The following is a 24865-nucleotide window of genomic DNA, read 5'->3' on the forward strand; positions in this document are numbered from 1 at the left end:
TTCTCTCCACCCCTCTCCTTGGTGTCCTTTTGGCAAGGTAGATACCACTTATTTAACGTGTTGTCCACAAATTCATATGCTTAGATGCAGGGTTTGGTACGTTTTTGTTGGGGTACTTTCTCTAGTGCTCTTTTAATATAAGACCTAGGATTTCAATATGTCATTAGATAACAACCCCCCCCCCCCCTTTCAGTGTGGCGTTTTTATCTCAATGAACCATTTTTTCTTTTTCTCCCTGTCATCCAGTTATATACATGACTGTTATATATTAGGGGTGCGCATCTTCACCTTACGATTCGATTACGATTATCCCATCCACGATTCGATTCCGCGATGCGTCACTATGCATCACGATTAATACCCAAGTGCCCATGGTTTTCAACTTTTCCTCAAAAAATTAATTCAAGCAGTCAGAAATTGAAGAAATATATTTATTTGTATCTGCTATTTAAACAAATTACCCAAAGTTACCTGCATATAGCAAAGTCTGAACATGAACAGTGCAGCAGACATCGGTATTTATTTAACCACTTCAGATCCGGGCCATTGCCAAATGACGGCAACAGCGCAGATCTAAAATACCGGGACTACGTTTATTGACATTGTCCCCTTTCCTCGTTCCCAGCGCGCTCTCATGAGCGCGCCTCGGGGAAAATCTGTGTTGGCTGTGTCCCTTGGACACAGCCAATCACAGATCGCTGTAAACGGCCAATCACAGCGGCCGTTTACAGCGTGATCGCCACCTCCAATGAGAGATGATCTGAAATGTAAACAATTGAGATCATCTCTCATTGCTGGCTCTCTCTCTCCTCACACAGAGTCAGCGTGTGAGGAGAGAGAGAGCTTCTGTGAGTAAATTTGTGACAGAAAGTAAGTGTACCCAAAAAGTGCCCACAGTGACATCCATCTAGTGCCATCTGTGCCCATCAGTGCCCACTTGTGCCCGTCTGTGCGCATCTGTGCAATCAGTGCCCATCGGTGCCACCTCACCAGTACCACATCACTGCACATCTGTGCTGCTTCCTCAGTGCCCATCTGTGCTGCCCGATCAGCGCCCATCTGTGCTGCCTCATCAGTGCACATCTGTGCCACCTTATCAGTGCAGGCTTATCACACACCTGTGCAATCTCATAACCACCAGCAGCCATGTCCAAAAAAAGCTTTTCCGCCGAGGAGGCATACCACATTCTTTCCATGGCCGACGAGAGCAACGGGGAGCTCTCTTTTTCGGATTCCCTTTCCAATTAGGATTCTGACGTAAATTACGAGCCAGTCCTCAGTAGTGGAACACTAACAGACTCAGAGGAGGAAGAAACTCGGCCCGCCAAACAAAGGAGTTCTAGTGAGGAGGCAGTGGCACCCCCCAGCACCGCAGTGGCATCCATCAGCACTGCAGTACCTTGGCAAGAAAGGCCAAGTACCAGTGGGGTGTCACCTCGGCCCCAAAGGTTTAGGTCCCATGCCAGCCTTCCCTATACCCTCCAGAACCCCTTGTGCTAACTCCTAATTGAGGAGAAGCTAGCGTTCCCCCTTTCACTGCCCAGCCAGGAGTCCAGGTGGATACAGAAAACTTTACCCCAATTAATTTTTTTAATTTAATTTTTACGGAGGACATGTTGGCGTCAATTGTTACCCAGTGCAACCTGTATGCACAGCAATTTATTTTGCAAAATCCCACATCATATTATGCCCGTCCCTATGAGTGGAGAGACCTGACAGTGGAGGAGTTCAAAGTTTTTTTTGGGCCTCCCATTTAATATAGGGCTCACCAAAAAAAACAAATTCCGTTCCTACTGGTCAACCCACCCCCTCCACCACATGCCGCACTTCTCCGCGGTAATGCCCAGAACCAGGTATCTGATGATAATGAGGTTCCTACATTTCAGCGACAATACCCAGTGCCCTCCCCAAAATGATCCAAATTATGACAGGCTTTACAAAATTTGGCCAATATTACATTTTTTTTCTGAAGTATTCCCCCAGCTGTTCACCCCTGGCCAACACATATGTGTGGATGAGTCCCTTGTGAAATTTAGCGGCAGGCTTAAAATTAAGCAATTTATCCCCAGCCAAAGGGCCCGCTATGGGGTGAAGGTGTACAAACTATGTGACAGAGCCACAGGGTACACATATTCCTTCATAGTGTACGAAGGGAAGGACAGCCAGCTGCAGCCCCCTAATTGCCCGGACTACTTGGGAACCAGTGGGAAAGTTGTTTGGGACCTCATACCCCCTACTCGACAAAGGATACCACCTGTTTGTAGACAACTTCTACACTAATCTGCCCCTGTTCCACAACCTTCATCGGAAGATGACGCCAGCATGTGGCGCTGTAAAAAAGAATTGGAAGGGCTTTACTCAAAGTCTTGTTAATAAGGAGTTGAGAAAAGGAGAAACGGCAAGTCTGCGTAACAAAGAGATTCTGGCAGTGAAGTGGAGGGACAGAAGGGATGTGTATATGTTGTCTTCCATCCACAATAACACCTATGTGGAAATGCCCAGAAGGAATGGCCCCATCCAGAAACCCACATGCATCCATGAATACAATTCGTTTATGGGGGGGGAGTCGACTTCAACGATCAAATGTTGGAACCATACCTTGCCACAAGAAGGACATACCATTGGTACAAAAAAGTAGCAATTTATTTTTTGCAATTGGCCATATACAACTCCTATATCATTTACCGCAACTCCACCCAAAACCCCCAACCCTTCCTTGGCTACCAGGAGGAAATTTACACTGCCCTTATATTCCCGAACGGCCCACCAGAAAACATCCGATCAGATGTTAGTCGACTCTCTGAGCGCCACTTTCCAGACTCCCAAACCAACAGGCCAAAGACGTCAAAAAAGATATAAGGTGTGTACCAGAGCAGGAGTCAGAAGAGACATATCTTATTATTGTGCACAATGTCCTTCCCAACCAGGCCTCTGTATAGGCGAATATTTCTGCCGTTACCTTACTTCACTAAATTATTAGTGAAGTATGGTAAACGTAATCCTCAGTTCCTGCCTTCACACCCCTTATGCCACTGCCTGCTCTGTAACTGACCCTGGCTTGTTATTCGACCACGCTTCTGCCTGCCGATTTTGTATATATCGCTGCCTAATCTGGAACTGACCTTGGACTGTTTGACCATGCCTCTTGCCTGCCTCTTGCCTGCCTCTTGGACTTATCTTGTACCCTGCAACTGGACTAGTGGGATTCAACACAGGGGTCTCACATATGTGAGGGGCTCCAGAATAGTTTTTCTGGATGAAGAAAACAATTTTCTTTGTTTTCTCATTCCTAGATTAGGGTCTGGAGACTCGGAGGCTTAAAAGAGATTTGGGTGGGAGAAGCCTCTACCCCGGTCCCCATTCTGTCCTAAACAAGGCCCTACTTCTGCCTGCTGCCTGTAGGACATACTGCCGTCATGCCTGTTTATTACACTGACCACAGCACATAGACCATGTTCCTGCCTACTACCAAGACCAATATTTTGGCACTGCTGACAATCTCTGCCTGCACTGACCCTGCGCTGCACTGACCTATGGACAGTATCCCTGCCTGCTGCCTGTACTGACTATGGGCAGTATTTCTGCCTGTTGCCTGAAAAATTGTGTTCGCTGTTGCTGACTGAGTCCCTGCCTGCTTCCTGGGCCAGTGCTATCCTTCTGTGGTCAACTGTACTACTAAAACCACAGGTAATCTTTTGTTTCTCTTTGCTCAGCATAATGTATTTTGGGGTGTAATTCTTTGTATGTGCATGCTATGTGTCCCTGGAACACCTGATGGTGTTCCTTGCCTGTTGGATCTCTGTATGTGGTCAAGCTGTGTAAAAATCTCATACATGTGATATCGTTTTACTCAGGAGTAGCAGAATGTATTTCGGGGTGTTATTTTTGCTATGTAAATGCTATGTGTTGGAAATATCTTATAAACGGACAACTTTGTGTTAAAAAAAAAAAAAAAAAAAGTTTAAATTTTTTTCCACATTTTCCAAAAACTTCTGGAAAAAATGGAACCGTTCAAAAGACTCATTATGCCTCATTGATTATACGTTGGGGTGTTAGCTTTCCAAAATGGTGTCATTTTGTGGGCGTTTCCATTGTCCTGGTGCTCTAGGGCCTTCAAAATAGCTAATAGGTGGGTGAGAAATGAGATGTGTAATTTATGCTCCTAGAACACCTGATGATGCTCCCTGCATGTTGGGCCTCTGTATGTGGCCAGTTAGTGAAAAAGTCCCACGTATGTGGTATTGTAATACTCAGGAGGAGTAGCCGAATGTATTTTGGGGTGTCATTTGTGGTATGCACATTCCATGTGAGAGAAATAAGCTATTACAATGACAATTTTCTGAAAAAAATATAAAAAATAAAAAAAAAAACCTTAATTTGCAAAGAATTGTGGGGAAAAAAAATTACAACTTCAAATAACTCACCATTCCTCTTACTAAATACCCTGGAATGTCTACTTTCCAAAAAGGGGTCATTTGGGGGGCATTTTTACTTTCCTGGCTTGTTAGGGTTTCAAGAAATGAGATGGGCCTCAGTACATCAGGTGTGATCAGATGTGATCCTTTTTTTACGATTTGCACCATAGCTTGTAGAATCTATAAATTTCACACAGACCACATAATATCCACTAATTTGGGTTATTTTTACCAAAGATATGTAGCAGTATAAATTGTGGCCAACATTTATGAAGAAAAATTGCTAATTTGCAAAATTTTATCACAGAAACGAAGAAAAAAGCAATTTTTTTTTTCAAAATTTTCGGTCTTTTTTCATTTATAGCGCAAAAATTAAAAAACCCAGAGGTGATCAAATACCACCAAATGAAAGCTCTATTTGTATGAAAAAAAAGGACAAAAAAATCATTTGGGTACAGAGTTGCATGACTAATTGTCATTTAAAGTGTGAGAGCACTGAAAATTGGTCTGGGCAGGAGGGGGGTTTAAGTGCCCAGTAAGCAAGTGGTTAAGAGTACTGTGACATCAAACTGTTGTGTATAATGCATACATACAGTGCTGGCCTGGTGCAGTAGTTTACTTCTTCATAAAAGAAAATATTAAAATGTAAACTATAACTTGTAAACAGTAACACCTACATCTATATAAAACAGAGCATTTCCAGTTATTGACTGGCCAAACATTACAGTGAACCTGTAACACAGTCACAGTGTGGTGCAGAACTTCCTAGTTCACAGTGATGATTGTTTGCCGATACCACCACAATCAGCGCCAGTGAGTCGACACAGATGGATGGCTAGATCGGCGTTATAAGCTCTCAGTTGTCATCCACTCACTTTACAGAAAACGTTACCTGCACTCTACCACGATACACCTGTAACTGAAGCCAAGCCAAGTCACCATTAGAGGAAGCCCAAAAATCCTTGACAGAATAAATTATCAATTGAAGCTTAAAACCTTGAGATAAACCGTTATGGGATCAAAAATATGAACACACAATACCAACAAAAAACACACGCGTCATTCGTGAATCATGAGAAAGGGCAGGCCACTGTGTGAACAAGCAGGCAAGTGGCACAGTCAGCCACTCATCAGGTCGCTGTGTGATTTTTCTTGTGTATGTATATTTGTGTGATCCAATAAAGATTTACTCCAAGTTTTAAGATTCAATTTATTCTTTCAAGGATTTGCCTTCCTCTGGTGGCTTGGCGGGCGTTAGTTGTCTGGAATTAAATACAGAAATTGATTTGGTTGAAGGTTAAACCCCTGGAAACAGACAGGCAGTCACAGAGCATGACAGACACACTGTGACATTGAACACGCCACAGTCACACGACGACACTAGTATAAAAATTCTAAATGGACAGTTGGACACAACAATAGAAAACCATTCTCCATCTCCTCAGTGCTAGAAAAGCTATAACAAATATAATATTTATGTGACATACATATAGTATACCCCAGGTTCAGTTCACTGTGATGATCATTGATCGTTTGCAATTGCCAATGCCACATCCACCTGCAGGCCTGCTGCCACCAGTCAGTCAAACAGTGTGACTGTGACTGCGTTGAGTTGATGCTAGACTAGAGTGGCATAACTGGCGTTATAAGGTCTTGTTGACAATGACATAGGTAATAGACAGGAGGGACTCGAGAGGGGGAAAAAAAAAAAGGGATGTAGAGATGACGGGGAATGGTGGGGCTTGGGAGAGGGGGATGGTTGGAGAAGGGGGGTGGGGGCAGAGGGGTATGGCATTGGTATTTGGTAAAGGAGGTAAAGGGGACGGGGGAAAGAGATAAAGAGTGAGAGTAGCTCTCTGTCTCTGTGTCTGTCTCTGTCTCTCTCTGTCTGTCTCTCTCTGTCTGTCTCTCTCTGTCTGTCTCTCTCTGTCTGTCTCTCTCTGTCTCTCTGTCTCTCTGTCTCTCTGTCTCTCTGTCTCTCTGTCTCTCTGTCTCTCTGTCTCTCTGTCTCTCTGTCTCTCTGTCTCTCTGTCTCTCTGTCTCTCTGTCTCTCTGTCTCTCTCAAAAGAAGGGAGGGAAGAGGGCCTGAAGGGGAGTAGAGGGACTAGGGAGAGGGTGAGACTGGGATGAGGCTTGTTTGGCAATTGGCATCAGCTGTTTGGAACTTTTAGTATTTGGCTGAGGGTTAAAGTAACCCCTACCTTTTTTTTTTTTTTTTTTTTTTTTTTGACAATCTTCAAAAATCAAAACCTCAGTGGCAGACACTGACAGTGCTGTGCTATAAACAAAATATATAAAATTAACAGTGGCACTGGCAGACACAATAGTACATCAGCGCTTCCTGGATATGCCAAAAATCATGAAATAACCCAAAAAAAAAATAAAAAAGGGTCACTGCAAGGCGCAAGCAATGCTGCTCAGGATTTGGGACTGTGTAGATATTTCTGTAAGAACACTAGTTGATCCACATGCTCTGCTTTGAGTGCGCTTCTTTTTGCAGTTACCACATCTCCTGCAGTGGAGAAAACCCGCTCTGCAGACATGCTTGTGCCTGGGATACACAAGTATTGCTTTGACAGCTGAGAAAGGAGGGGAAATATGACCTCATGCTCATACCACCAGTTCAAAGGGTCCTCAGTGAGAGGCAGAGGTGGGGCTTTACAATATTTTTCCGTTTCCTCTTCAGCCTTGGCATAAGTGGGTCTTGGGTTCTATTGTACCTTCAGTGTCAGTGAAAGACTGCCCCAGCAAACTCATAAGCAGCGATCTGGCCTTTCTTTTGGGAGGAGATGGAGAATGGTTGTCGTCGACAGGTGAACGTTTTTTCTTCTTCCAGAGTTTCTTTTCTTCTAGGCAGTGGACTTGATCCTCCTCATGTGTCCTCTTAGATGTAATCTGTGTTTGAACAAAAAAGAATAGGAAAAAAAAACAATAAAACACATTGTCAATTGCCTATGATTCTGATGGGGTGATGAAAAAGCACAGAAAACGGACGGTGTAGTTCCTGCACCGCATCAGATTCAGAAGGGTGGCTTGCGCTATGTAGCAAGCTGTAGCTAGCTACTAGTTAGTTTCAAGAAACATGATGAAATTCAAATTAATTGAATTACCTCAAAGGATGCAGCCTCCTCAGTCACTCCTCAGACTCATAAATGGCTCTCATTTGCAGCACATGCAACAAGATCTGCCAATCATTAACGTAATGTGCTGTTATTGTAACATAAGACTCTGTCGTGACTGAAGTCCATAACTCACACGTTATTGCGACTCGACTTGCTTGGCTCATTGACGCAATTATCTGAGCTTTAGTTTCGTGGTAGAGTGCAGGTATAACGTTTTCTGTAAAGTGACTTTGTGATGGGATATTGTAACGTGGCTCTATCGTCTTCAACAGGTAGCAAAATCCAGTGTTGTCCACAACAGAGTAAGGGCGCAGGTCCTTAGCTATGAAAGCTGCCACAGCTTTTGTTATTCTCTTCCCCGTTTCAGAGTTCGGCGGAAAAGTTGAGAGTATTGCATCAATTCTTGGCTGAGCTGGGTCTATTGACTTGGCGGTGGCAGGTGTTAGCATCTCTGAGTGAAAATGGCTAGCGTGGTTTCTCATATTAGTAGTATTCCCTATATATTTAATTTTTGTGTGACAGGCTTTACACACGGCGTATGACTTGTCCAATTTGTGCTTCCCACTTTGTTCATGTTCTTGTTCATAAAAGCCAAAATGTGCCCAGATATTTGCTTTTAAAAAGCTAGGTGCATTTTTTTTCTCTAGTTCTTTCTGGTCTCCTGCCATTTTTACTAGTCTAGCATGCCATGTAATTATGACAGGGGTGATGATGACAATGTTTACCAAATCTGTCAGTATTAAAAAAAATAAGAAAAAAAAAAATTAAGTGATTAAGCCTAAAGCCTGCCACAAGATCACCAGAAAAGTAACAAGTGCATGTAATTGTATTTGATATGTTAAACAAATAGTTGTCACAAAATCCTACCCCACACACGCCGTCACTAGCTACTCGCATCGCAGTCGCACTTAGTTGCTTACTATCATGCTACTATCTCAGATCTCTCTGTGTTAAAAATGCGCCCTCTTCTTATCTGTGATCTGTGCTACTGCTAGGCTAACCGGTGTAACCGCCATGGTCATTGCCAGACTCATTGGTCAGACCTCAACTGCACTACTCATCATTGGTCACTCGGCAAGTTTACGACAGCTGGTCAGTGGTCAGTCATGTGATCTCTCTATCTCTCCTCCTCCAATCTTCGTGGCACACTGGCTTTGAACACATCACAATCACAAACGGCTACAAACAACAACATATGTCCCTGTCCCGCCAACACCCCCCCCCCAAATGACGACATATGCCATTTAATTATTTATAGTTTTATGTATTCATTCATTGTCTTTGTGATTGACATCACAACCTCATTAGTTATCTTGTTTGTTATGGTTTTGCTCATCACTGCCCCACACATGCACTGCAGCAGCATGTGTGGGGCAGTGATGAGCAAAACCATACACCATACAAAAGGTATTGTGATCAATCACTAAGACAAGACATTGGACATTCAATAGTTTAGCGATAGACCTACATAAGCCATAATTCATTAAATGGCATTGGTCAATGAGTCAAAGGTCATGGTCTTGGTCACTTAAACTCACTTTCTTTAACCCTTTCATGACTAAGCTTATTTCTCTGACATTTGGTGTTTTTTAAAAGGTAAAAATCCATATTTTTTGATAGAACATTACTTAGAAAACCCCCAAGCATTATATATATATTTTAGCAGAGAATAAAATGGCGATTGTTGCAATATTTTATGTCACACTATTTTATTGTGCAGCGGTCTTTTAAATGCAACTTTTTTTGGGAAAAAAGATACTTTCATGGATTTAAAAAAAACGAAACTGCAAAGCTTAAGTTAGCCTAAATTTTTTGGTATAATGTGAAATATGATGTTACGCCGAGTAAATAAATACCAAACATGTCATGCTTTAAAAATGCGCACACTCATAGAATGGTGACAAACTACGGTACCTAAAAATACGCAGAGGCGACACATTTTAAAAAAATAACGGTTACCACAGGTTAGAGTTACAGAGGAGGTCTAGTGCTAGAATTATAATTGCTCTCATTCTGACAATCCCAGCGATACCTCACATGGTATTTGAGCACCGTGTTATGCGTGCCGGGTGCAACCTGCCGAGCCAACTTCATATATGCGTTTTCTTTGCTGCGGGGCGCTTATAAAATTATTTAAATTTTTTTTTCTTATGCATTTCATTTAAGAGGCTAGAGCGGCAGAAGGCAGGGGATGTCATTGTCCACTGTCCAGTCCACTCCCGCTCCTCCAGGATAACAACCAAGCGGCTTTTAGCCGCTTTGGTTGTTATCCATGGGAAAGCCGATTGTGGCGCCCGCTGTAAAAAATGGTACCGGGATGATGCCTGCAGCAGTGCAGCTGCGGGCATCATCCCGGTATAACCCCCTAAAGCCGAAGCCACAAATGCATCCGCTCGGCGTAAAGGGGTTAATGTTTAGGAATACAGAATGGCAAGGCAAGCACCATCATTATTAACATTTAATTTTTACATTCATGAATTTGGCATTTGCATTTTTTTTTTTTTTTAAATGACAGACAGTCCAATCAACTACACAGTCCACACAATGCAATGCATCAGAGATACAGAGAGTTACCTACCTGTGATGATGACAAGCTGAGCAGTGGCACTCACTGCTACAGCAGGTCTCTCTCTCATCCTTTCCTACTGCTGCGCTGCCTGCGAGTGCGGAGGACTTGAGTCTGAGGAGTGGACAGAATAACAAGTTTAGTGAGTGAGTGTACTACTTCGTTGATTTCATACAGTGTGTGTGTGTGTGTGTGTGTGTGTGGCAGACACTGACAGTGTGGCACTGTGTCTGTCTATCTCTGACGACTGGCACTCACTTCTGGTCTCCTCCTCTCCTGCTGCTGCCTGGACTGAGGACAGGACACAGTCACTAGGACAAAATCAGCGCGGCCTGGCTAGCTCAGGTCTCTCCCAGTCCTGTGTCCCCTGAGCAGTGAACGAGGCCAGTCTCCCTCTCCCCCGAAACACTACAGCCTGCTCAGCTGTGCAGTATTCATTCACTGCACACACTTAGCGGGAGCCCACTGGTAGGAAAGGAAAGCTCTGGAGGGACCGGGAGTTCGGGACTTAGAGGAGATCGGACGAACACTTGTTGCTGCATTCTCCTCTCCTCTCTCTGAGCCGCGACACAGGGGGATGACATCAGCGGGAGGAAACGGCGCAAAAGCTTCGGCTGCTTTTGGAGGCAGGGCACGGTGCGAGGATGATGTCATCCTCCATAATCGATGCCTTAAAGCTGTAGCATTGATGTCGAATGCCGATGCATCTATTTGGCGATTAATTTCAACAGCCTTATTATATATACATATATATTTAATATCGCTGGTTAGATAGGACCCAAGAGTTATTCCTATATTGTGCTGGGTGTTATGGTCAGTACGAGCCCCATGTACCAGCTCAATAACTCCATCCTTTTTCTTCCCTTCTCTCCCCATATATCTACAGTAAGGGGTCTACTTCGGAGGGCCATACCGGGTTGTCCTTTGTGTGGGACCTTGTTCTCTTTCCCTCTCCTGTTGCCATTGGACCTACCATCTTGTGGTGATGTATTGATCTACCCTACCGGGTCGGGGGCCTTCCTGGCCAACAGCAGCAATACATCTTGTTTTTAAAAAATACAATCTGGATATGAGATTATTCCAAGAGCCATACAGCTTGTACGGTTAGTTTTTAAACATTCATATTGAAATCAAGGTGTGATTATATGCGTGTTTACTCTCTAAGCTGTATTCTTTGTACAATCATTATTATGTATTGAATCTGTGTTTGCTTATTTAATTGCAGACGTTTTTACGTTCTGCGACAAATCGCATACACCCCTGATGAAGAAATGGCAATTTCGAAACACATTGGGTATCTCTGTTGCGTTCACTCCCAACTCAACAGACTTCTGCGATCACTGTCTGTACAAATTGAACTGTAACAGTATGATCATTCATCTCCCAGAATATCATTTTGACATTGTTATGTGTACTGTTTATGCGCTAATTTAAATATTTTCCCTTAATAAAATTATATATATATTATTTTTTTTTTTACACTTTTTTCATACTTCATTTAGCATCTGCCCTATCTAAAGTCCCACTTAAAGGAAATTTCTTTTTTTTTTTTTTTTTTTTTTCCCCCCAATCTGTGATCATATAGCAAAAGAAACAACATTATTATAATATTGTGACTAAATATAGTCCATGAAGTCTGAGTAAGCACTTGAAGGCAGCTTCCGTGGAGTATTAGAAGCAAAACTGATGGAGGAGAAAGCACAAAAAAAGCGCCACTCTAAGTGCAGTATAACATACAATTTATTTGGACACAGGATGTATGGTACTCACAAAGATATGTAACAGGTAAGCATTTCACCAAAATGAGCCGTCCAACGGGATGTCCAGCCGTGAGTCCGTTGGAGGCAACGTCGTGGGAACCGTGGAGCAGGTTGCGTCGGTAGATTCCAAAAATTCTACAGGTTGCATGTTTTGAGTTACAGAGGAGGTCTAGGGCAAGAATTATTGCTCTCGCTCTAACCATCGCGGTGATACCTCACATGTGGTGTTTGACCATCATTTTCATATGCGGGCGCTACTCACGTATGCGTTCGCTTCTGTGCGTGAGCTCGTTGGGACAGGGCGCTTTTTTTTTTTTTTTTTTTTTTTTTTTTTTTTTAACATGACTAAACCACCCTGGGCAATGAGCTGTTTGAGATGAATGGGAGGCACCTGGTGTGTTCAAGGCTTTTGAATTGCATGCCTTTGAGTGTAAACCCCTAGGGGAGTGTGTTTCATGTGTGGACTCAGGTGCATGGTATACGCCAGGGGTGTCCAAACTATTTTTTTTTCCAAAGAGGGCCAGATTTAATGAAGTGAACATGCATGAGGGCCGACCATTTTGCCCGACAATCTTTGAACCAATTTGATCAAAATTAAATGCAAATTAATACACTAACCAGCATGAATTCTCTTGCCTTTTGTGGCTTTGTGTGGTGAACAGTCTAAGGACGAGCTTGGGTGTGTTTTTTGGATATAGCGTATTTATCAGTGTATAACACGCATCTTCGCTTTTAAGAGGGAAGTTTCTGGAAAAACCTATATTTTAAATAAGTAACTGTGAAACAAAATAAGGGTCAGTGCCATGAGTGCAGCCTCACCATTGCCATGAGTACAGCCTGATCCATGCCCATCTGCAGCCTTGAAGGACAGGGAGGGGGGGGCAGGACAAGAACCAGCAGATTACATACAGGAGAATCTTCTGTTACTCAGCGGTCTCTTTAATACAAAGTCCCACCTCCTATGATGTACAGAACAGTCACCCAACGCCAGCCCAGGAGACACGACTTCCTATTACAGAGGCCACTGAGTAAACCGGAGATTCTCCTGTATGTAATCTGATTGCACTCGTCCTGCCCCCTCCCTGTCCCCTCTGAGGCTGCCAGAACTTAACTATAAATACGGTATATATCTTTTGGGCCCCCCTCAACAAATCCCTGAGCGGTGCTCAGGGATTCATTTTATACATAAAATCTCCAAATTACCAGTGGGCCGCCTTAAACAGGAACACGGCCGCAATCGGCCCATGGGCTGGACTTTGGACATGTCTAGTATACGCCTATCAATGATTTTAAGTAGAATCCTTCACATATCAATTGAACTGTCTCATCACCTATCAACATACTACTGATTTCTCTGTTTTTACATGTATATGCTGGTAATACTTCATTTGATTGGGGCACTGCTTTGAGTATTCGAACTTTTGTTTATCTGGACTAAGGACCTTTTAAAAGCCATAGCAGGCATGCGCATGCCTGCTGCATAGCAGGGGACCTGATGCGCGTAGCTGGCGTGCGCTATGTCTGATGGCTACCACGATTGCCAGAATGGGTAATTTGTGTGTGTGTGTGTAAACACACAAATCCCCGTTCTGACAGACAGATCTGCTGTTCCTAATAATTAGCAACAGCGATATGTCTCCTCCAGTCAGTACACTGCCCCCACAGTTAAACACATTTAACCCCCTGATTGCCCCCTAATGTTAACCCCTTCCCTGCCAGTAACGTTTACACAGTAATCGGTGCGTTATATTGCTGTAAATGTCAATGGTCCCAAAAAAGTGTCAAAAGTGTCCGATCTGTCCTCCGCAATGTCGCAGTCCTGCTAAAAATCGCAGATTGCCGCCTTTTTCTAGTAAAAATAAAAATGCCATAAATATATCCCCTATTTTGTAGACGCTATAACTTTTGCAAAAATCACTATACGAAAGAAAGCTTTATTGGGGGGAACGACATCAATTTTGTTTGGGTACAGCTTTGCACGACCACGCAATTGTCAGCAAAAGCGATGCAGTGCTGTATCGCAAAAAATGGCCTGGTAATTAAGGGATCAAATCCTTCCGTGGCTGAAGTGATTAATAATATACATGTGTGGTGTTTTTTGTGTTCTTTAATTTTTTGGTGTTTTAAAAACTAAATTATTTTTTTTTGTATATTTGTTTGCTTGCAAAGTTTTATAACAAACTATAGGAAACTGGTTGATATTTATATTTTTATAAAATTTTTGTAATAACAAATATACCCTGTGGTAAAAATCACAAAAAGCTCTATCTGCCCCCCATAAATCTATACAATTCTGTATGGTAGGGTTTTGCCTTAATTTGTCAGAGTAGCACGTTGCTGAAAATTGAAAAATGGCCTGAAAAGGAAGGAGGCTTAACTTGCCAGTCTTCCAGTGGTTAAACAGCAAGTGTCTGTGCACACTCCAGAACCCTCTTGAGAGCTTCAGCTGTGCATTTGTCTCATGAGTTAGGCTGATTACACACAGGCTGTCTGATATCAGGTCAGCCTGTCCTTTTTTTTTTTTTTTTTTTTTTTTTTTTTTTTTTTTTTTTTGGTGCACCTGATCGGACCATCCTATGCTCTCTATGGAGCTGCAGATGTCAGTTGACAGGTGTACACTGAGACCTGCCAGAATCTAATCCGATTCTGTCTGCCAAAAACATCGGATCAAATGACCGTGGAAAGGAAACAGACAGGTCCATTTCCATCTGACGGCTCCATAAAGAGCAGCGGGGCTGTGTCCGTGTCCGCTCTACATGGCGGAGTGGACACACACATGTCATCCTTCTGCTCGGCAGGGAGATTTCCTTTACTCTCTACACAGATCTCAGCCTTTTTTCAGAGAAAAACTCCTCTGTTCTCCCTCTGAGTACAGAAGTTCTCAGGTTCGTAAACCGGCTGCAAGGCTTTTTTTTTTTTTTACATATGTCAAAAAGTTTGAAGTTTTATTTACCCAAAATGTATTTTGTTTCCTTTCTTAATGATTGTTAAAGGGATTGTAAAGTAGAGTTGCACGATTAATGATTAATCGTTAGAGAATTGGGATTGCGATTCTACCCCCCCCCCCCCCCCCTGATCTTAAAGCAGAATTTTCCCGATTCAGGGTAGAGTTTTCTGCTCACAGCTGTCAAACTTGACAAGCTGCCTTTTTTTTTTTTTTTTTTTTTTTATCACAACATTGCTTAGCTGGAGATTAAGAGAAACCTTGTAACACTTGGTACTTTTAAATCAAAGGAATGAACTTCAGTCTGTAAATGAGGTAAGTTTAACCACTTAAAGACTAAACCTTTTTTCTGACACTTGTTTTTACAAGTTAAAATCAGTGTTTTTTTTTTACTAGGAACCCCCAAACATTTATGTATAATTTTTATTTAATTTTTATCAGAGACCCTAGCATGTGTGCTTTACTGTACGATTAGGACAAGAGTATTTTTTGAATTACCTGTAATTTTCATATACTGGAGTACAGGACACAGCCCAACCCCTATTTTAATCCTGTTACTTGGCATTGCTTGCTACTAGGGTTCCGCCAATACTAAGCATTTGCACAAGTACTCATGAAAATGCTCCGATGCCTAAAACAGAAATAGTTGGGGTGCGATTTGTCCCCATACAAAATGAATGGGCTCCAATTGCACTCCAAAGAATCATGTGATTTTATACTGGAATGTGGTGCAATTCATGTCTGAATTCTATGTGGCTTCGCTCACAGCTTCTGAGTGAACCCATGCTGAAGTCACTATGACAAGCTTGCGTTCACACAGAAGTGGTGCCGGAAACCATGTGCCATTCGAACAGGAATCGCACCACATTCCTGTTCAAATAACATGTAATTCTTTGCAGTGCAATTTTAGCCCATTCATTTTGTATAGGCTCAAATATTTCGGTTTCAGGGCTCGCAGTGTTTTGCACGAGTACTTGCAGCACAAAAGTGTTAGTAATCAGTATCTACAAGTACTTGAGCACAAGTATCGGTACTTGCTGATAAAAATGGTATTGGTGCAACCCTACTTGCTACAAAACTCGGGAGTGCAACAGTGTCCAGCAAAGCCTTGCCAGCATCTAATTGCCGCAGCCTTCAAAATTTCCACTCGCATTTGGCAAGTGGAAATAAGCTGAGGGCAAGTGTGTAGCAGGGGTGGATTGTACTGCCAGTTTTCTGGCGTATCGCATCTGGCATGAGTGGCCCAGGGGGCAATTGCCTTCATGCCCCCTGGGCTGCTTTTGATGCCCTGTAAAAAAGGCCACACCACTTATTCCAGAAGAAATTCACCACAACTGTTGGGGGAAGAGCTGACTGGATGACACTGACACATCTTGGATGCTGCTGTCAAGTTCCACCTCCTGGATTGGCTCCTATGATAGCGCACTGGTTCAATGCAAGGAAATTCAATCAGTGCAGGAGGCTGGCTCCTCTCTCTGTCATACATTGGCTCTCCTCCTGATTCCTCCCTGTGATCCCCATGCAGTGATGAGCTGAACTGATGGGTACTTAGATGGTTTATGTTAATATTGTTAAAGTTGCTGTTTAATTATTTTTGTAATGTAATTCTGCATGAAACCTTTAACAGTGTAGTTTCATTAGATAATTTACGAGGGCGTGTTTATGGGCGGAATTAGGGGTAGGGTAGGGGTTGGGTGGGGCAACTGGTGGCTAGTAACTCTTAAGGCCTGGCTAGTAGCTCAGGACTTGAAATTTTGAGCCCTGAATTGCCGGATGGTACTAGCCTATAATGTGAGGTATATGAATATCAAGCTTGTGTCCTGTACTATGCTCCTCCAAAGTATGGAATTTGCAGTCAAGTCAGATTCCTTTTTCCACTCCCAGAAAAACAAAGCACCAATGAATAGCTTAGATACCAACAGGTATTAACACAATGTTCATGACTTGGCCATAGTTTTGTATTGTTACTATGAACTGCAATGATGGTTTATATTTAGCTTAACCACTTGGTAACTGGGCACCTAAACCCCCCCTCCTGCCCAGACCAATTTTCCACTTTTAGTGCTATCACTCTTTGAATGACAATTGCGCGGTCATACAACACTGTACCCAAATGAAATTTTATCATTTTTTTTCCCCGCAAATAGAGCTGTCTTTTGGTGGTATTTGATCACCCCTGGGTTTTTTATTTCTTCTTAAAAAAATAAAGACCGAATTTAGAAAAAAGATACAAAACTGTTTTATATTTTGTTAATAAATTTTGCAGACAGGTAGCCCCGGTCCACACAGGAGCGGCACGACTTGCAGGTCGCCTCAGCGAGGCGACCTGCAAACGACTTCTGTATAGAAGTCTATTCAAGTCGCCCCTAAAGTAGTACAGGAACCTTTTTCTAAGTCTGATCGACTTGCGTCGCTCCTATTAGAACGGTTCCATTGTACAGAACGGGAGGCGACTTGTCAGGCGGCTAGGTCGCCTGACAAGTCGCCCCTGTGTGAACCAGCTCGTAATGTTTTTCCTTCATTGATGTACGCTGATGAGGTGGCCCTGATGGGTGGCAGTGATGGGCACTGGGCAGCACTGCTAGGTGGCACTGATTGGCACCACTGGTGGGATAGGTGGCACTCATTAGCACTGATTGTTGGGCACTGGCAGGCACATATGAGTCGGCTTCGCCTCTCCCTGCTTGGGACCGATGTCCGTTCAACAGAAGCCTTTGGCTTTTTTTTCTTCTCATGCTGATAGCATGAGAAGAAAAAAAAAAGCAGATTACCGATCTTTTGTTTACATCACATGATCAGCTGTCATTGGCTGACAGCTGATCACATAGTAAGGGGTCGGGAACGACCCCTTATTCCAATCTGTGGACACCCGAGCCTCATTGACTCAAGTAATCACAGCGCGCACCCCCTTCAGGGGGGGCGTGGCCAGCTTGCAAAGGGGAGGACGTCTATTGACGCCCTCTCGGCAAAGCAGATCTGCGCTGTAGCCGTCATTGGGCTATAGCGCGGATCTGAAGGAGTTAAAGTGGTTTTAACTTCTAAGGCCTTAAGGTTTTTTACCTTATTGCATTAAGGTAAAAAAAAAATTCTGGGTTAGGCTTCATGTACACGGGACGTTTTTACAACCTCTCCTGAACAATTTAACTTGACAGATAGTAACCCACGTTTACATGCCACGTTTATTGGCGTTTTGCAGTGTTTTTCAAAATAGCCAAAAATCACTGCATTAAGTTGCATTTGGCGCATGAAAGGCCTCTCAACTCCGCTTCTGAAATCATTTTTTTTTTTTTTTTGCGTTCCAAAAACAGCCTCTAAACTCCACTGCCTAGAAACGACCGTAAACTAACCAGTGTACATATATTGATAAGATAACATAGAGGAGAGTTCAGGTGCAGTTGAAAAAAATGCCCAACTGCTCCTAAACGTCTGTTTAGCAGCAGCAGTGTACATTAGGCCTTGGACTCGCCCCCTTATACTTCCCTGAACCCCATCGCAATCCAGTACTGTGCATGAGCACTGCGGCTCTCCTGGCTCTGTCCCTCCGCCCTGGGGAGATCAATCGCAGTGGGAGCCATTAGCTCCTGCTCCTCTCAATCCACTCCAGTGATGAGGGAGTGGAGGGTAGGGCTGAGTTCCGTTGTCAGTGTCAATGGATGCAGCAATGGGGCTCTGGAGCGAGCCCGCAAGAGTGCCCCCCTTGGGAATCTGTTTCTTTTTGGTGCACCAGCAAGAGGCGGAGCCAGGAGCGCCAGCAGGGGACCCAAGAAGAGGGTCGGGGCCACTTTGTGCAGAGCAGGCAAGTATAAAAAATACTTTACAACCTTTTAATCTTTGTTTTATATTTTTGTAGGGTATTACTGATGTGTTATGTGAAACATGTGAACAACTGGGATGGAAACTGCCAACAAAAATCCAAAATGAGGCAATTCCTGTAGCTTTACAAGGTCAGTTACATATTTTCGTACAACTTAAGCAAATCTATCTGACATGACTTTTACTTTTTTAAGTTTAAAAAAGCTAGCCTCAGGTTGATTTTTTTTAAATTTATTTTTTTCTGCTGTCTTTGGGTAATGGACTGCTTTTCTCTAATGAGAAACTTAGCTTGCTATGGAGGTTTTTTTCACTGACAATAATACACCAAGATGATTCCTCCATAGCCACTGCTACACCTTCAGGAACAGTTGACCCCTCAGCAGAGCCTTGGAGGACCTGTACCCGGACCCCCGTGTCAGATGGAAAATGCAGAGGCATTTGACATGCACTGAATCCTCCTTTAGGGTCTCCTCTTGGCACATAGTGGAACATGTGGATTTGGTTGAAAGGGTGCTATACAGATCCTGGGCCATGGTTCACTCTAAAGGCTCACAGTCTGAGGACCCCTTTGGGGTATACATAACCCACCATGATGGGTGGAGTGTGGTTCACTATGGGAACCTGCAGCATGGCCAAGGTAAGACAGGGTTTTCCTGTTTTACATGTGTGATGTTTCATTCAGCGTGTTTACCCTCTCAGTACGTTGCTCTATTACATTGATGGGAGGTATCATTTACCTTGTAAAACTTGGCAGGTTTTTTTATATGTAACACTGTTGCTTGGGGGGAGGCCCTTCTGCTTGCCTTTGTTTCGCTGAGTAAGCAAGAAGCATGTCTGTCCCTTACTAGCTGCCTCTCCAGTGACACAGACAGGACATTGGTCAGTGCCAGCCCCTTTCCTGGACATACAAATACCCCCTTGTTCCAAATTAATTTAATGAGGACTTCACAGGGGATACCCTCACTTAGCAATGATTGAGTCAAGAAGCAGAAGAGCTGTGATAAGAGGGCTTAATAGTATTTGGGCTATAGATTACTCAAGGAAACCCCACAAAATTATAACTCCTTTTTTCAGGCGCGCAACAAAGAACCTATCTGAATGCAGAGTTCACTGCACTTATGTCTTATTTCTTTAAGAATTTCTGTCCTATGACCCTGATCTTTTTAACCCCTTTTTGGGGAGGAAATTGAGGAGGGTGAGGTACTCATTAGAGGATCGTCCATAGGATTGATCACATTCTACATTTATTTTTCATACATCATGGGACACAGAGTTAGTCTAATATTCATTACCTACTGGGTTATACTTCATCTCCAGGTGAATGGACACCGGTAGACCAAAGGTCTTTTAGACATGAAGTGGTGATCCCCCTATATAACCCCTCCCATACAGGAAGTGCTTCAGTGGTTTTTTTTTTTACAAGTATCTGCAAGGTGGATGGCATGGTTGTTTGAGCTCCAGGTCTCTATTCCCACAAACGGTTCTTAAATGAATCAGGGGATTGACCGATCGGATCTATTTGACACAGGCTGTAAATGCTTAGATAAATGGTACCCGAGCCTTGCAAAGAAGACTCGAAATCCTGCGAGGTTTTGCCTGTAATGCGGCCTCCAGGCACTGGACCCTGTGAAGTGGAATCCTGGACACAACAGCGCTAAGGCATTCCTGCATGGTGATGTACAGGTCCAAGGGAGTGGACCCTAATCATGAAAAGGGTACCCAGTTCTTGAAGGTCTTCAAGTGACAGGAACCTGCGCCTGGATGGGTAAGTGAAAACCCTTTTTTACCTATTGTGGGGTGTCTCAGTGACTGTAAGAAACAGTTAAGCTAGCTAGAGGCTGGACACCTGTGTGCAGTGACCATACAGGGGAGTTTTTGGCTAGCTGTGGGTGTTTGCAAAGTGTACCTTTTTTTGCTTTTACCTGGCTGTTTTTTTACCTCATGCGCCATTTCGCCTTGGATCGCAAAAGTGTCGCTGTGCTCAGCAGTTTGTTTGGCGGCCATGGCACACGCGCCAAAGCCTTTATCTCGGCACATGAAGATTGGCGTCAAATGTGAATACAGCCACGCCTGTTCCCCGGGACCTCACACGTTCGGGTGCTCAGCCAGTTTATTTAAGCTGTGTATGTCAAGCATCTGGTGCTTCCAGAAGGCAGCTGTGTGACACAGAGCAGGCTCTGAACCGGGCATTTGCAGCAGGTCATTTCTCCCTACCTGGGTCACTTGAGTCACCAGGTGGTGCTTGGCAGGCTGAAGCTGCTTAGCAGGATTGTTGCATAGGGTCTTGGTGAGCTCTATTAAAGGGTCTCCCTTCTGAGGAGTGTTAATACTACACCCAGGTACTCTTCTTGCGGCTAGTAAATGTCTTCAAAAAAGAGGAGCAGGACTAACACAACAGGTAAGGGCACACCTATGGCGTCAGTAGTTCCTGATAAACCTAGTTGTATCCCCTGATAGACTAGAGGCTTCCAGGCAATCTGAGCTGATGCACCTATCTTGTATTGTGCCTACAGTCAATGCTGCTGCTTCACCCTTTCTCACCAAGGATGAACTGTCCTTGGCCCTAGCCGGGTTAGAGCACAGGATTGCTGGCATGATTGCCTCCATCCTGCAGGGAGTCAAGAAGCGTGACAGATCCCCCTCCCCAGAGCCTCCTAGTTTACAGTAGGAATGGGTTGAAGATGGAAGTGCTAAAAGCTCAGAATTCTGTGGAGTGCCTGGCGGATGAGTCTGCTTCCGAGCAATCTGGACAAGAAGCTATCGAGTTGATGTCTGCCTCTCAGTCACAGAGGCTTTTGATTCTGACTCTTACTGAGATGGTTCGATCTGCCTTTAAGTTGCCTCTTGTAGAGATTACTGAGCCCCCCTGGTCCTCTTTGGGGTCCCTGAAGCCTCACAGGCTTTCCCCTCTCACCCTCTGTTGGAACAGTAGGTGTATGCTGATTGGGAACATCCTGACAGGATTTTTGTTCCTCCCTTTTTATATCCCATGGATGAAAAGTTTAAGAAGTGGAGCATGCCACCAGCTGTAGAGTCAGCAGTCTCTTCCGTAAACAAGAACTTAACTTGTCCAGTAAATAATGCACAGGGCTTTCAATATAATGTATTCACATGAGATCATAAAAGAACAGTTTACATCACTCTTGTGCAAATGTACAGAGTGAAACTCTATGGGGGTTATTTACTAAAGGCAAATCCACTTTGCACTACAAGTGCTCTTGAAAGTGTACTTGGAATTAAAGTTGCTGTATATATGCATACAACTGTTTTAAAAAACTGAAAATGTCTTTATCTACAGGCAGGCACTTGATTATATAAAATACTAAACCATGTCTACGAACCAAGTATATGTAGAAGCAGATATCTGGAATATCAAGAGGAGGAGGAGGTCCTTTGATAATTCTGGGCACTAGTGAGGATGCATTGTTCTCTTGTATGATGTTTGCTTGAGGTGCACCGAATGGAAATTTTGCTAATACTATCAGCAGTGTGTTTAAGTAAGAGATTGCATACATGATGCTTAGAGACTGCCGACTGCATTTTGTTCTTGCACTAAAGGTGCCAATAATAGCCTACAATAAATTCATATGAATCTGATGATATTAATAAGTTGAAAATAATACAATTCTAAAAATCTAAATATTTTTTAAACTGTCATTTTAGGTATCATTTTCTATTTTCAGCCTAGTGCATCATTCATTTTCCATTTCGGCACCAAAATTTCCATTCGGTGCACCCCTAGCCGATATCCCCACTTTTTGCACCGCAGCATAGACAAACAACCCATAAACTGACCTTATATACCCACCAAAAGTAAGGATGGGTCAGAAAGATGGGAGGGTGGGGGAAGAGAATGCGCACATCGCCAAGTCAAGAAGGGGACATCACAATCAATGTCACTGAACAGTCAAAGAGGGGGTTCAGCATCCCCAGGATAGCTCCCTCCCCCTGGGCAGTTTGTGCGCGCAACAGCTGCAGGGTTACAGGTGTCCGTGCATATTGCACCCGGCGTAGAACGTACGTTCTTTCTGTTCAAGATATCTGCTTCTACATATTTTGGTTAGTAGACATGGTTTTTAATTTTATATAATCAAGTGCCTGCCTGTAGATAAAGTAATTTTCTGTTTTTTCAAACAGTTGTATGCATATATTCTGTACTCATTGTATTTTTTGAATTGTAGATATCATAAACCTCTATACCACTTGCTCTGGATGAACAGAAATGATGCATAATCTTGAAATGTGTAGTTTCACTCTGTACATTTGCACAAGAGTGATGTAAACTACGTTTTTTTTTTTTTTTTTTTTTTTTTTAATGATCTCATGTGGATACATTATATTGAACTTGTAAACCTGTGATACAAACTCCTTATGTTTCTATCTTTTTAGAATTTGTATTAAACTTTTATATAAATTTTATACATTCATTGTTTGCATACATAATTTTTGGAGTCATCACCTTTTTAAAGTCCTGCCAGAGGGTTCTTGTTTTGCTGTTTCTATGCTTTATTAGGGATGTGGGTCATTTCTCCAATTCCCCACCAGAATTGAGCTATTTCATATATATTTGGAGAGCAATAGTTCAGGACTGTTAATATGATGTAAATGAGACGAGGCCTAATGTCTCTTTTATAAAACAAGCGCTTTTATGGGGAAATTAATTTATCTTTAGCCAATATATAATTGTTACTCGCCAAACTGAATGGCAACAGCTGCTGCCTTAAACAGTCCTATCCTTGGTGAAAAGATACCAATGATCAACACAGAAAAGTCCAATGGACTCGAGCAGCGCTTATAAATAAAATTGATGCATGAATAATGAGCAATCTAAAATATAATATAAATTACTACATTCAAATCCATAAATCAATTATAATCAATAAGATCAAATGTAATCCTATATAATTCACACATTCATTGATAAACGAGAAAAGTCCTTGGGAATGAAACTCCTTTTAGAAGGGAACAGTCTTCCACAGCACCGTTCTCAAAGAGAGTGGCTGTTACCAAAAAGAACAAAGTCCAGACACCATACGTGCTCGAGTGAAGAGGGGGGTGTGCAAGAAACCCCCCTCTAAGTAAAACTCTTACCAGAAAAATGCTTGATCTCAGCATGTATGTTGTCGATAACGATAGAAATCCAAACCGATATCCTCCTTCCCTTATCCAGACATGGGACGTAACTCAGGTCATTTGATTGCATAGGAGAGAGAGGGATCGGACATTGCGTAATCTCGTTTATATCAAATTTTATTGTAAAAACACACACACAGAAGAGGGGAAGAACCCCCTTTCAGATGTACACTTAAAAGAATGTGCAAATAATAAGCAGTATTCACATAAAAGCATCAGACTAAGAGCAAGTTCCACAGTGTCTATGGAAGGTAATGCCAGCCGTGCATATTGTACACCTTCTGAAAACCCTTTTGGCTGTTAGATTATAATTAATTGGCTGGCCTTATATATATATTAATTTTGTACTATATGGCCCATTAGCTATATAATATATTATATCACCAACATAGCTGATCACGGAAGCAGTCTGTTACTGCAATTCTTTTGCGGAACATAAGCTGATGAATAAAATAAGTCATTTTTTGATCGATCGATTGATATCGGCGTGTATAGGGGAGCCACGCTATGGTGTGCATCGCTTAGTCCCCTACCTGCCGCCGCTGTTTTTGACTGATCGTACTAAATAAGGGTATCGCCACTGAATAAGTAAATGGCAATGCCTAAATAGTAGATTCACTCAGCAAATTTTATTTAGTCCGCAGTGTGATGCCTGTACAAGCACTACGCAGTAGCTTCCAAAGGGGTTAATCTGGATATACCCGCCGCTGATATTTAAAAGAATGAGTGTCTTGTGACTCCACCCTCAGATGATGTCATGAGTGACGAAATGCGTCATAGTGGAGCCACACGACGTAGACCCATCAGCTAATTTAGGGAAAAGACAGCTCTGACTCCCGTGGAAGATATCCGTTGAGGGCAGTAGGAAACGCTGTGGAACTTGATCTTAGTCTGATGCTTTTATGTGAATACTGCTTATTATTTGCACATTCTTGTAAGTGTACATCTGAAAGGGGGTTCTTCCCCTCTTCTGTGTGTGTTTTTACAATAAAATTTGATATAAAGGAGATTACGCTATGTCCGATCCTTCTCTCTCCTATGCAATCAAATGACCTGAGTTAAGTCCCATGTCTGGATAAAGGAAGGAGGATATCGGTTTGGATTTCTATCGT

General features: G+C 42.9%; 1 protein-coding gene and 1 long non-coding RNA gene across 3 annotated transcripts in view; one reads left to right on the forward strand and one right to left on the reverse strand.

Annotated features, from left to right (window-relative positions):
• The window catches only part of LOC141103265 (uncharacterized), a 174210-nt gene that overhangs the window by 141324 nt on the left and 8021 nt on the right, over positions 1–24865 (reverse strand). Inside the window, exon 2 of the long non-coding RNA XR_012235275.1 lies at positions 10116–10217. This is a non-coding gene — a long non-coding RNA (uncharacterized lncRNA). The remainder of the gene's footprint in view (positions 1–10115; positions 10218–24865) is intronic.
• DDX47 (DEAD-box helicase 47) overlaps positions 1–24865 on the forward strand; it is a 582234-nt gene that overhangs the window by 68163 nt on the left and 489206 nt on the right. For both annotated transcript variants that reach the window (XM_073592664.1, XM_073592663.1), the window contains exon 2: positions 18658–18751. In XM_073592664.1, coding sequence (XP_073448765.1) covers positions 18658–18751 — 94 coding nt within the window. The remainder of the gene's footprint in view (positions 1–18657; positions 18752–24865) is intronic.

The sequence above is a fragment of the Aquarana catesbeiana genome, linkage group LG07, assembly GCF_042186555.1.
Source record: "Aquarana catesbeiana isolate 2022-GZ linkage group LG07, ASM4218655v1, whole genome shotgun sequence".
Lineage (NCBI taxonomy): Eukaryota > Metazoa > Chordata > Amphibia > Anura > Ranidae > Aquarana > Aquarana catesbeiana.